Source organism: Leptonychotes weddellii, chromosome 10 (genome assembly GCF_054177405.1).
Source record: "Leptonychotes weddellii isolate Sample4059 chromosome 10, ASM5417740v2, whole genome shotgun sequence".
NCBI lineage: Eukaryota > Metazoa > Chordata > Mammalia > Carnivora > Phocidae > Leptonychotes > Leptonychotes weddellii.
In genome coordinates, this window is record NC_138378.1 from 16,663,650 (window position 1) to 16,677,698 (window position 14,049).

Consider the following 14,049-nt stretch of genomic DNA (forward strand, 5'->3'; position numbering starts at 1 on the left):
ACATCTCTCTTTGCAATAGCAGATAGAGAACAGGCAGTCCTGCAGAGAGAAACTTTCCTCTGCTCAGCTAAAGCTGAGGTTTTTTTGTGTGGCCTAATAAACTCCCTCCTGCAGCCATATGAGAGTGTGAGAGGAAAGAAATATAAGTATTGTTGGAAAGAAACCCTATATAATATAGTGAATAGAGAAAAAAAAAAAAACTTTTAAAAATTCATAAAGCTCAAATTTTACACCACAGAATTTTTTGTAAAGTTATAGTTTATTAATTTAGTCCTTGATTAATATTTCTGCAAGGTGCTAGGATATTAATACATGGGCTACAATACCTTTCTCCAGTCTTTAAAGAAATTTTTCCTAAATATTTCCTTAGTAGTATATTCATGGTCGAGCATTTTTGCAAAGAAGGTAGCTACTTCTTCTGCTTTGGGGCTCAGCTTCATGACTTTACCTAGAGGAAAAAGCGGTTCCAAAAATTGAGGTGTGTAATTCATGTTTTGAGTATAAATACTAAGCTCTGGAGAAGTCTTCTAACGGATGGTTTACCTTCCCAAGGTATAAAAAGGTCTGATGACACATGGTAACAACAACAACAAAGACAATACAGTGATTTATATCTAGTTGTATAAATTCTCCTTCTCTTTAGCAGATATTTACCTGGGTCATTCTCTGGAGACTATGCCAGTAAACTGTTCCCAGGTGCCTGCTCAGGACAGGGATGAGCTGGGGGAGGCCCAGCCACTCTTCCTTTTCCTTTCAGCAAGCAGGGTCCTTTACACCTCTTCAATGGTTTTTAAAAATCAAATCCTCAGAGGGACTCCTGCCACTGCTAAGCTAAGCAGCCTCTGTTCAAGAAGGGGAGGAAGGGATAGGGCAGGGAGTGGAAGAAAGGAATTGTGGGGAAAAGAAATAGGCATCTTTCTTCTTTAAAGTTAGGTGGGTGGAATATGAATAAAATAATATATATCCATAGCAGGCAAGCCCAGATATCCCACATGAAAAATCTAAATAAGACCTTCCTCTAGAACTTTTGTACTCAAAGTGTGGTTCACAGACCAGCAGCATTGGCATCACGTGGGAGTTCTGTTAGAAATGCAGAATCTCTGGGGCACCTGAGTGGCGCAGTCGACTGGGCATCTGACTCTCGGTTTCGGCTCAGGTCATGATCTCAGGGTCGTGAGATCGGGCCCTGCCTTGGGCTCCATGTTCAGTGGGAAGTCTGCTTAAGACTCTGCTGCTGCCTCTCACCACCCATGCTCTCAATCTCTCAAATCAATCAATCAATCTTAAAAAAAAAAAAATGCAGAATCTCAGGCCCCACCCCAGATCTACAGGTTCAGCAAGTGCATTTTAAGAGACCTTCAGCTGGCACGTGTGCATAGTAGAGCTTGAGATGACTGTTCTGGAACACAGACACTTTGAGGTTGCCTCTTTCAAAGAAATAAGACTTCCAGAGCACAAGGGATGACTGGGGTTCTTGGTAGTGTGGACATGTTAGTAAAAGCTTTTCTAAAGGAATCCTGATGTTACACAATGAAAACTGCTAACTTGTAAAGTAAATCTGAATGAGGCCTAGGGGTTTTGTGTATACCTAATTAGTAATAAAGGGAAGTACTTGGGAGTTTAATCTACTTTTCAAATAGAGTATTTTTAACAGTACTCTCAGGGCCAATTTCCACTTTTTTCTTGACTATCCAACTTTACAACACCATCTAGAACTAATCCATGGCATAATAATTTGAATATACCTAAAATGAGGTTAAACACCATTCCACTGCCTTACTATTACACAGGTACTAGTAATTCACCAAGGATTTTCACTTTCATTATAGAAAACTAAAACTTAACCAGAAACCCATTCATTTCAAAACTCAGAAGACATCTCATTTCATGATGGTTGGAAGTTATCACCCCTAATTGCAGGGATGAAGGGAATTGTGGCACAAAACTGAAATTGCCAGGGTAGACAGGAAGAACCTGCTTGAAATCCGTAACTCAAATGGCCAACAGGTGGCGCCACTTTCCCCTTTCAACCCCCCCCTTAACTGCCTTTGCAAGAAGACACTTTGGGGAGGATAGGGTTATTAGCTTTCAAGGGTTTCCTGTACTTCTTTGGATCTCCCCAACTCAGTCTGAACTAGAGTTGCCAGTAAAGTTGTAACATGCTTCTAATATAAAGGAAAACATTTAAGTCATCAAAAATAAATGAAATAAAAGGCACGAAAGAATTTAACTGTTCTTGGGTCTGTTTGGCATAAACTGGTATCAACAAATATTTGAAAAACAAAAAAATGGAGACTCTTTGGTCAATTTTACTGAATTCTGTACCAATAGAGGAAGCAATTTTGATGCCTCCTGTTATAGATGAGCCATAAAAAGAGGAAATGACAGCTCCCCCAGCAGTAGAGTGGTGGGAGGATGACTTGAAGGTTCCTGGCAATGGGAGCACTTTGTGGAAAAGGCTGAGCTCCAGGAAGAAGAAACTGCTGAGTCAGAGCTGAAAAGTGGAGGTTCTCAGCAGAGGCAAGTCACTGCTTCAGCCAGCCTGTGCCCCACCTCCCTGGCAGGTCCAAAGGACTCTGGAGAACTCTCTTCCCTAAAGAGTAGGCAGGACTTACAGTATCAATTTGGACTTCAAATACAACATCCTGACTTACTACAGAGTGGGAGTTTACACAATCAAAAAGGGAAGAAATCCCAGCAAGAAACAACTGAGAAATTGATACAGCTGGAGTTCCTATAATGGAGGACTGGGTAAGAATGGAGGAAGGGACCAGAGTGACCAGTGATGCCTGGCTCAGGCCTTGGCTTCTCATCTTGAAAAGAGAAACCCAGGGGCGCCTGGGTGGCTCAGTTGGTTAGTGTCCAACTCTTGGTTTCCATCCAGGTTGTGGTCTCAGAGTCATGAGATCTGAGCCTTGCGTCAGGCTCTGCGCTCAGTGTGGAGTTTGCTAGGGACTCTCTCTCCCACTCTCCTTTTGCCCCTCCCCCTCCTCTCACTGTAAAATAAAAATCTTTAAAAATAAATAAATAAATGAGAGAGAGAGAGAGAGAGAGAACCCAGAGACTAGAGAACCTAGCTTTCCTTTAAATCATTTTGAACCTCAAAGTGGGGTTTTCCTAGTTGAGCTTTCTAAAGCTCTTGGTAAGCCAAGACTTGAGCTACAGAATACATGGACTTCCAGGATTGTCTTCTTCAAGGTTCTAGGCTCTTTTTCCTCATTGGAGTTTGGCTTTGGAGTCATACCTGAGCATCTCCAGGAATGACCAACTATGTGTGCTCTGGTCAACACTAGTCAGAATGTTTATCTGATGCAAGCATTTGTCATTGAGGACATGCAATCAGGGTATTGTCCACTGCTGGGTCTTGATGTTTAACACAGGTACACTGAATAACCAGTGTTTTAAAAAATGAATTCCAGCTGGCCAAGTTTAACATGTCCATTTGCAAGACCCAGCCTTTCAGTATAAACTATTACCCTTTATCTATAAGTATCTGTGGCCCTAAGGTCACTGCTGGTGGACAAAGAGATGCACCAGAACTCACCACTGATGCCTTTCAGCAGTTTTCCTGCCCAGTATTTCTCAAAGTTTGGTGAGCAGACCACTTGGTTTAAAAGCACCCAATACTATTATTCTACCTCTATTAAATGAGCCCAGATCTACCCGGTGAATCTTAAGCACATAGGGTTTGAGGGAAAATGCTCTAGCCCTTTCTGGGTAGAACTCTTGGAATGAGGGAGGTCATCTGAGCATTCCCATCTGCATAGTGCTACACTGCAAACAGGAAGAGTGTCAAAGACAGACTCTTAAATTCTTCTACTCAAGGACAGAAATACCAATGGTAGTTAATGGATAATTCTGAGTGTTCTAAGAGAACCAGGCAGGGCACTTCTTCACGGCAGCTCCTAAAATCTGACTGCACATAAAGGTATAGTGTTGTGCTACAATATATACTTAGTGATAGACACTTACCAGCCCTACCTAGAGGTTGATGGCTAATTAATCTTCAACCAAATACTAGTACTATTTCTTATCATGAACAGCTTGTCAGCTTACACTGTATTGCTAAAGTAAAATACTACCATTTAAGTAAGGCTTTTCTAATAAATCTTACAAAGAGTAGCTCCTCAGAAATGAAGTTCAGATAAAAACATTTAACTTGGGGGGGGGGGGGGCGCCTGGGTGGCTCAGTCGTTAAGCGTCTGCCTTTGGCTCAGGTCATGATCTCCAGGTCCTGGGATCGAGCCCCGCATCGGGCTCCCTGCTCGGCGGGGAGTCTGCTTCTCCCTCTCCCTCTGCCTCTCCCTACTGCTCCTACTCTCTCTCTCTCTCTGTCTCAAATGAATAAATTAAAAAAAAAAAAAATTCTACAAAACAAAACATTTAACTTGGGGACCAATGCTGTGACCTACGTAGATGGACATTTTTGGGACCATGTAGTTAAGACATTAACAGCCTCCTTCTCAAGGCACTTCTTCATCACCAAATGGACCTTTAAGAGTTAAGTAAACACCTGATGACCCTTCCCCCAAACCACACAAGGACAAAACAAAATGAAATAAACAAAAAGGATTATATAGCACAAGATCCTTCCTCATTTTCTATTCCTAAAATAGAAGCAGACTCTTTTCTTGGCCAAGAATTAGCCTTGGAACAACTCACCATCATAGTAAAACTTGACACTCTCTGGCAGAGGCTCATATGGTGGAGCAAATACAGGGCCTTTATGTTCTAGGAATTTCCACTTGATGCCTTCAGGATAGCGCTCTTCTTCCCACCTTTAAAAGACAAAGTATAACCTCATTTAGTGATCACCTAATATAGAAATTAGCACCTAGTAAATGCCCAAATAATTAATCTGTTCAATTGATTGGTGCTCTAGAATAACTCTGGGCCCCACATTCAAGGCCTGGATCAAAATAGCCATTATTCTTCACTTTGAAAAAGCCAACACTCATAACAAATAGAATGGAATACTCAGGTGAACATAGGAAAATACAGTTCAACAGTTCAGTTCTAAGACTGGATACAAGGGATCCCCACTCAAGGAGCTTGGCAACAACTGGGGGATATGGAAATGGAAACAGTTGTTTTACCGCAATGGTATACAAGGCAGAGGTATTACTTAGCTGTTGATACACAGAAAAAGGCCTCCTGGGAATGGAGATGGCAGGTGAAGGTAGAGGGGGAAACAACCCTACAAGAAAGTACATAATACAACAGAAGACTGGGAAATAATAGTTTGGTTGGTGTATACTGATTTTAAGGTACTTATGGGTTAGCTAGAGCTATCTAATAGCAGACCCTGATAAGTGACTGTAAAGTTTAATGGAAACAGCTTTTAAAAACCTTTTTACTTTGGGTGGGGGGATCGGTTAGCCCGGTGATGGGTATTAAGGAGGGCAGGTGCTGCATGGAGCACTGGGTGTTGTACAGAAAACAATGGATCGTGGATCGCTGCATCGAAAACTGATGATGTATTGTATGGTGACTAACATAATAAAATAAAATTTAAAAAACAACAACAAAAAAACGTTTTTACTTTAAAAATTAGACATACAGAAAAACAAAGACAAATAAAAGGAACACCATATACCCATCACTTACATTCAACAACTGTTAATATTACGCTGTTTCTATCTTTTGCTGAACCATTTCAACAATGTACACTGCAGATATGATACCTCACCTCTAAATAGTTCAGGAAATATCTCTATAAAAATAAGGATATTCGGTCACATAACTACAATACTATCACATCTAATAAAATTAGTACTCTAATACCTAGACCATACTAAAAACTTCCCAATTATATTCAAAATGTGTTTTATAGGCCAGGATCCAATTAAGGATCATGCACTGCCATTGGTTGATACGTCTCTCTTTTTCTGGAATTAGACCTTCTCACCATCGCCACCATTTTGCTTTTTTGAGTCCGTCAGTTGTCTTACGGAATATTTTAAAACTTCACAGATTTTAATCTTCACTATTTCTACTTTAAAAGTCATAAAGTTCTACAGAATCCTTCTAAAGCCTAACTATGCATATTCTATTACTTCCTATCATCTTCTAACTCCAATATTTTTCTAACTCCAACATTTTAAACAAAGTTCAGAAACATTAAATAAAAATTATACATATCAGACTGCTATAATAAGAGCATCACTATAAAACCAAAGTCAACATAGATGGTCATAGATGGTCAAATGATTTTTGACAAGGGCGCCAAGACCATTCAATGGAGCAAGGAATCTCTTCAACAAATGGTGTTGGGAAAACTAGATATTCACATGCAGAAGAATGAAGATGGGCCCTTACCTTATACTACACAGAAAAATAAACTCAAAATGGATCAGAGACCCAAACATAAAGGCTAAAACTATAAAACTCTTAAAAGACAGGGCAAAAGCTTCATGACTTTGCATTTAGCCATGATTTCTTAGATAAGACACCCAAAGCACAGGAAACAAAAGAAAAAGATCAACTGCACTACAAAGTTAAAAATTGTACATCAAAGGACACAAGAGTGATGAGGCAACCCACGAATGAGAGAAAAGATTTGCAAAGCATGTATCTGATAAAGGATTAACATCTAGAATAAAGAACTACAACTCAACCACAAAAGAACAACCAACCCAATTTTAAAAACCAGCGAAGGACTTGAATACACATTTCTCCAAAGATAGACAAGTGGCCAGTTAGCATCTGAAAAAAATGTTCAACATCACCAATCATTAAGAAATATAAAGTCAAAGCTATGAGATACTGCTCACACCTATTAGGATGACTATTATAAAAGCAAAAACAAACCAGGAAATAACAAGTGTTGACAACCATGTGGAGGAATTAGAACCCTTATGCACCGTTGGTGAGAATGTAAACTGTGCAGCCACTGTGGAAATCAGTACAGCGAACAATTGCTTGAAAATGCAACACAGAAGTACCACATGATCCAGCAATTTCACTCCTAGGAATATAACCAAAACAACTGAAAGCAGGTATTAAACAAATACTTGTTCTCCAATGTTCACAGCAGCACTCTTCACAATTGCTAAAAGGTTGAAACAACCTAAGTATCCATCAACAGATGAATGGATAAACAAAATGTGGTCTCTCCATACAATGAAATATTATTCAGCCTTAGAAAAGAAGGAAATTCTGACACATGCCACATCAATGAACCTGTAGGACATTTTTTTAAGTGAAATAAGCCAGTCACAGAAGGCCACATATTGTATATTTCCACTTACATGAGGTATGTAAAGTAATCAAATTCATAGAGACAAAACGCAGAAGGGTAGTTACCAGGGTCCAGGGGAAAGGCGGAATGAGGGAGAGTTGCTGTTTAACAGTTTGTTTTGTAAGATGAATAGAGGTCTGGAGATGGATGGTAGTGGTAAGGGTTACACAACAATGCAAATGCACTTAATACACTTAACTGCACGCTTAAAGATGGTTAATATAGTAAATTTTATGTTATTATGTTTTACAACAATTAAAAATAATTAAAAAAAAAAACAAAACAAAACACCTCCAAGTCAAGATTTAACAAAATCTTAAACCTAGAAGGAGCATTATCCTCAGTAACCAACCTACCACTCTACATATGAAACTGGCAGGATCTCCCAACTAGACACTGGCATAGAAAGGCCTGGATGCAGGTACCCATCCAAATCCCAGAGTCTATTACTCTCCAAATCAGAGAAAATTCACGTGTATGTATGTATGTATCTATGTATGTACGATGTGTGCAGGCACGTATGTACTACAAGAAGCCTATGTAAAACAGTCACAGAATAACTGGGCAGATGCAGAGCACCCTGTTTTCCCTTGGTTCCATTCTTCTCATCAACTCCAGTGGTTTTTTAATTAAGACTCCAAGCTGTTTTTATAATTCTTCCTATTCCAACATGTTCATCCTGAGGACTCACAGTAACTTACCATTTAAGCAAAATAAGAGATTCAATCACTCAACACTAAAACTCAGTTTAAACCGAAAGAGAAAGTATCCTTCAAGAGGCTGATATCATTGTATCGACAACTATTACTATACCAATAAAAACAGTAGTGTTGCCCTTCTAGGCCTGCATCAATGGCTCACCAACAAAATTAAGAAAAACACATTCTTAGACACCGAAATGACTTCTCTATGGCAGGCTTATGAATTCAAGGCAGTTATTAATTTGACAGTAAAATATGCTTGAAAAGGGGAAGGTGGAAAAGTGCTAGAAAAGTGTTTAAGACAGGAAGGTAAGCATCCATAAGCTGTCTGAAATCAAGTTCCTTTGCAGTTAACAAGCACCTCACAGTACACTGTAAAATGCATATTTAATTTTTAAAATTCAGAAATAAAGCTCACATACTACAGCTTTCCTGAAGCTAATCTCTAGAATCAAGGACAGTTTCTCTGGTTTGAGAAGAGTATCAATCCATATCCCATAAATTTCTTATCACTATTACTGACTGTATTTGTGAGTCCTGGTATAACCCCAACTCCTTACAGCATTTTGCCTTTGCTAAAAGAGACTGAAACCTCCATTTAAAAGTCACCTAACACCAACAACGAATTCCCCAGTTTCTAGGTCTTTTTGTGAAGAATAAACATGGGACTTCTGTTCCAACACGTCAGCCCTGACACAAGTGTATTTAACTCAAGGCAGACCTGAAACCCCACACACCTACAATGGGTAACCCTTAAAAACAGGGGATCCCGGTTAATTAAGTTTTCCCAAGCCTGAGCATACCAACACCACTTATAACATTGTTTCTATAGGGAAAATGTGATACAATAAAGAAACCCGGAGGGGATCTGAACCATTTTCCCTTCTCCACAGTTACCAAAGAAGAGTCTCAAGATCAAAGTTTTGCTGGTTTCTTTTTGGCAACATTAACAATCTGCAGACTTTGGGGGGAAGCAAAAGGTCTGCACCCTTGCCAAAGTGATGAAGTTATGTCTCTTTTAGTGGGAGAGCAAGAGGAATAATAAAAAAAAAAAATGAGAATATCTGCCACTTAACTCCCTGACTAGGCTGTCAATGGAAGTCACACTGAGAACTGGACCACTGACTTCAGAATACAGCAGGCAGCCTACCACGACAGGAAGAAAGGGCAAGCTATCAGCTAAGAGGTCCATCATTCTTGTTCTCTACTTATAAAAACTTAGAGTGTGCCATCAAGCAATGTGCTTAAGAAAGCACAAAATTTAACAATCAGACTTGAGGACAGCATGCATTGGAGGCTATAGAAAAGACTGCTGACCCCCAAACCAATCATCTTCAGTTAAAGACTAACCAATCCTACTTAAACCAAAATAAGAATAAAAATCAAAGGTTACGGTCTCTCAGAATTAATACGTGGCAACACTGATAAGGATTTCAACCGCAGAAGCAAAATTAGGTTATTAGACCCTTCCAGGGTATCTAATTCCACACAAGGCTGGACCAGGATAAGAGTATATCTGCTTCAGGGTCCAACAACAGCCAAGGCTACAAAGGAAGGGGGAAGACAGGAGGGAGCTAGTGATAAGGAAATGATCTTTGTTCATTCAACAAACACTTACTGAGCACCCACCATAGAACCCTGACAGACATAAAAGACTGATGAATTACTAACCCACCATTCTCAGGACTCCTAATAACCCCTAATTTACATAATCATTTCATTTTATTTTGGGGTGCCTGCATGGCTCAGTCAGTTAAGCATTTGATTTTTGGCTCAAGGTCATGATCTCAGGGTCATGAGATGGAACCCCACGACAGGCTCCTTGCTGGGCATGGAACCTGCTTAAGATTCTCTCTCTCCTTCTGGTTCTGCTCTTCCCTCTCTCTAAAAAAAAAAAAAAAAGGCATTTCATTTTATCTTCAAAAATTGTTTTAGGGGTGCCTGGGTGGCTCAGTTGGTTGAGCGTCTGACTCTTGATTTCAGCTCAGGCTATGACCTCGGGGTCATGAGATGGAGCCTTTTGTCCGGCTCCGCACTCAGTGGGGAGCCTGCCTCAGATTCTCTTTCTCCCTCCTCTCTAAAAATAAATAAAACTCTAAAAAATTGTTTTATTAAAGGTGAATATTCTATCTCTGAAAAACTTTGATTAGTTCCAAAGAAAACAATGGAAAAAAAAGAGAGTGAAGAAAAAAAAACACGTATCCTTTTGTTTCCTGATTCTGACTTTGGAAAGGCCCAGAATTCCTTTGCTCTGTGATTTTCCTTTTCCACACTTTCATTTTAACCCCATATGTGTTCACATCAACAATGCCAATTACACAGCTGTGTTGAGCATTTCTGCCATTGCAGCTCTGCTCCTCTCAGACACCTCCCTAGTCACTGATCTCTCCCTTTTCCTTAGGCATGCTGTGCTGGGGAGATTACTGTTCTAAATTATAAGAGCCACAGAGTAACTACATACAAATGGGTCTGGAACTCTATCTACATACCAAACTATCAATAGTGGTTACCTCAAAGCTGTAGTAGTCTAACAATACACCTCTGGATCACTGGACTCTTTTCAACACAAGTACAAATCACGTATAATTTAAATCATACAAAGTTTTAAGAAGTACCAGTATTAAAAATACTTAATTTCAAAATTCCAAACACCAAAATTTATTAAATAAAAAATAAAATTTCCCACCTAATAGACACACACATCTCAAAAGTAACCTGCTATTGCTATTCTCCTCCATAAAGATTGAATCTTCACTCCCAGTGAGGACACCTGTTTTCTCAATCACAACCCTAGATATCCTGATATTCATTAATGTTTTCCTAATCTGAGAGACATTACACAAAAAGATTTATCATTCATTTTTTTCTTAGCATTTTTCTTTGGCCATATTTTGTTTACTGATCACTTTTCTAAGACTGTTCATTTTTAAAAGACCTTTTTTCACATTAAGAATCTTAGCCCTTTGTAGTGCAAAAATTTCCCCCCCCTTTTTTTAATGGCATGAATTTGTTTGCCATACAACATTTTAATTTTGATATATCAACTTTGTAAATATTTTCCTATGGCTCTGGTCATATGTCCTGCCTCAAAAGGTCTTCATTATTCTACAATTTTAAAATATTCATCCAGATTTCCTTGTGGAGGTTATTTTTTTAAATAAACAGGCAGTTTCCTGAACATGATTTATAAAATAATCCATCTTTTCCCTACCATTTTAAATGCAACTTTCTTCATATGCCAAATTCCTACACACAGAGTCCACTTCCATAGTTCATTCTGTTCAACAGGGTGGGACCTAGTTTTTAGATCCAATAGGCTTAGAGCTAGTTAGCCTTCTCACTAGCACCTGGAAAACTTATTTCAGAATGTTGTTATTGGAGAGATTTTTTGAAGTACTTCCCTCCTCCTCTAAAGATCAGGCTATTAAATTCTAATAACACTCTTGCTTAATTAGGCTGTGGAATCCGAGAGCTGACACTGTAACCCAGTGCTGCGATGTTACCATTTCCACTTCTGCTCCTCTTCTTTCTTCGGCTTCTTTTTCTTGCTATCTGGCTCAGGAACTTTTTTATCTTTCTCTTTCTCTTTATTCTTGGGTTTTTTCAATTTACCGTCCTACAAAGAAACATGGTGAGAAAGCACTTAAGTACTGACCACATTTAAGAAGTAGTTTTGAGGGGCCATTAGGAATAAAAACTGGAATCACAGAATATTAAAACTGGAGAGGTTCTTAAAATCTAATGCTCTCAAATTTGATAGATGAGTGAAAATTTACTGGTCTTTTTCTCTAGGGCCGTATTTCCCAAAACTCCCTAACAAATGGTTACCTGAGAAAGTAGTTAAAAACACTCATTCTGCATGGCAAGAGCCTGGGAAATTATATATATTTTTTAGCCTCAGAGGAATGTTTGGGAAAGCACTGCTACAGCAAGTAATCCCAGGGTGTTATCCTCACTTGTTTTTAAATCTACTCATCTTTAAACCTCTTCGAACACCATCAAATAATGGGAATAGGAGACCCTGTATTTAAATAATATAGAATTTGAAAGGAAATTCCTGATTGAATCTGAGAGGGGCTGTGGGGGAATACTTTCTATCACTGGTTGCTTGCATACACAAAGTCAGGAAGCAGTAAACAAGTGTTGAGGAGGTACTAAAATAATTCCCCATTCCTATGATAGTATTTCTTAATGGCTCTTCTTTGAACTATGACCCCACATGAGCTGTCATTGTGGCACAAATATAAACAAATATAATTCAGTAACACAGGAGATAAATCTCAAAACACACACATCCAGACAAAAATGTGCTATTCAACAAGTGGAGGTCCTGCTCCACAGGATCTAAACTCTTTTAAAGAATATTTTCCGGGGCACCTGGGTGGCTCAGTCGTTAAGCGTCTGCCTTCGGCTCAGGTCATGATCCCAGGGTCCTGGGATCGAACCCCACATTGGGTTCCCTGCTCAGCGGGAAGCCTGCTTCTCCCTCTCCCACTCACCCTGCTTGTGTTCCCTCTCTCACTGTGTGTGTGTCAAATAAATAAAATCTTAAAAAAAAAAAAAAATTCTTCCTTTGTCTAACTATCCAAGATCATTTTTTATTCAACAAGTTTTATAAGCCATGAAAAGTGGCTTTGAGTAATCCTAAAATCAATTACAGAATGACAGAGCTTGAAAGGCCTTTATAATTTATAGACAGTTTGATTTGACATATCCAGTTATAATTAAGGAAAACTCTGAACACCTGTTCAAGGTCATATAGTTCAAGGTCATATAGTTGCTACTGACCATGATGAGAGCCCAAGTTTACCAGAAAAATCATAGTGTGATTCATGGGAATGACTGGAATATAAAACATTCTAGGACTATATGATAGGATAACAATCAAGATAAACTGAGGATTTTAAAGCAAATGATCTTTGGGGTAGAAGGAAGGGAAAGACTACAATACCAGACATATTTTAAAATAGGAATGGAGAATACCAATATATAAGTATTTTGGGGAGAAGTACTAGAGGATCATATTAATTCAGATAATGTTTACTATTTTGCCTGAAACACACCACAGGAAAGGGAAATGTTTTTCAGTTAAGACATTCTCTGAACAGCTTCTGAACAGGCATACAGATGGTTCCATCAGGAAACTACTGGCTACACTGTATGTTTTCAAGCCTCAAAATGGGATAATCAGTCACTGAGAAACTTCAGAACAATTCCCAGAAATGAAAAAAACCATAGCCAGTGAGTGAGGTTTCAGGACTGCTCCTGCCATCTGGGGTCCCAGCCATTAAGAAGACTGTGTATTAATTCTAAGTCTTTCAGACTGCATTTTTTTTTCCCCTGCAGGGAGAGGGCTGCTGAAAAGGACAATAAAAAAAGAAAAAGTCAAGTGTTCTTTTTTCCAAATCGTTTAAAATAGTTATTACTAACTCCTTCCAAACTCAGAGAAAGGTTATTATTTTCCATTAACTCAACGAAGGCCTAAAGGCAATATAGAAAAGCATGGAAAGCTACAGTTTTACATTTCTTTACCTACTAGTCTGTATTGATCATCTACATAAAAGTGGAGTGACTACCACAATCACTCAACATTTTACCCTTAACTCCTTGAGTTGGTGCTCATAAACTTGAACTGCCAAGAACAGACTAGTTGTCAGAAAAACCAGTTCTCTAAATCTAGGACCTGATCATCTCTCTGGCTCACTTACTCATTAATATATTTTTTTAAAGATTTTATTTATTTATTTGAGAGTGAGAGAGCACAAGCAGGGGGAACAGCAGAAGGAGAGGGAGAAGCAGGCTCCCCGCTGAGCAGGTAGGCTGATATGGGGCTCGATCCCAGGGCCCTAACTGAAGGCAGACACTCAACTGACCGAGCCACTCAGGCACCCCTTCCTTAATATTCTTAATGTGATTTCATTAAAGACCCTTCTCCCTTCCTGTGGAGTTAAAGGATCAGCAAAGTCACACAGGAGACAGAATAACATGGTAGCTAGTGCATTGGTTCCGGAATCAGACTGCATGGGATCAAATCCTGACTTTACTACTTAGGAGTTGTGTGACTTCAGGCAAATGATCTCAGCCTCTCTATACCTCAGTTTCTGCATC

The 14,049-nt window shown here is 39.1% G+C and overlaps 1 protein-coding gene across 1 annotated transcript in view; it reads right to left on the reverse strand.

The window, feature by feature from the left end:
• Positions 1–14,049, reverse strand: part of TOP1 (DNA topoisomerase I) — a 90,230-nt gene that overhangs the window by 25,010 nt on the left and 51,171 nt on the right. Inside the window, exons 8-10 of the mRNA XM_081832786.1 lie at positions 11,445–11,557; positions 4,663–4,778; positions 327–448 (exon numbers count right to left, since the gene is read on the reverse strand). Of these exons, the coding sequence (XP_081688912.1) occupies positions 327–448; positions 4,663–4,778; positions 11,445–11,557 (351 nt within the window). The remainder of the gene's footprint in view (positions 1–326; positions 449–4,662; positions 4,779–11,444; positions 11,558–14,049) is intronic.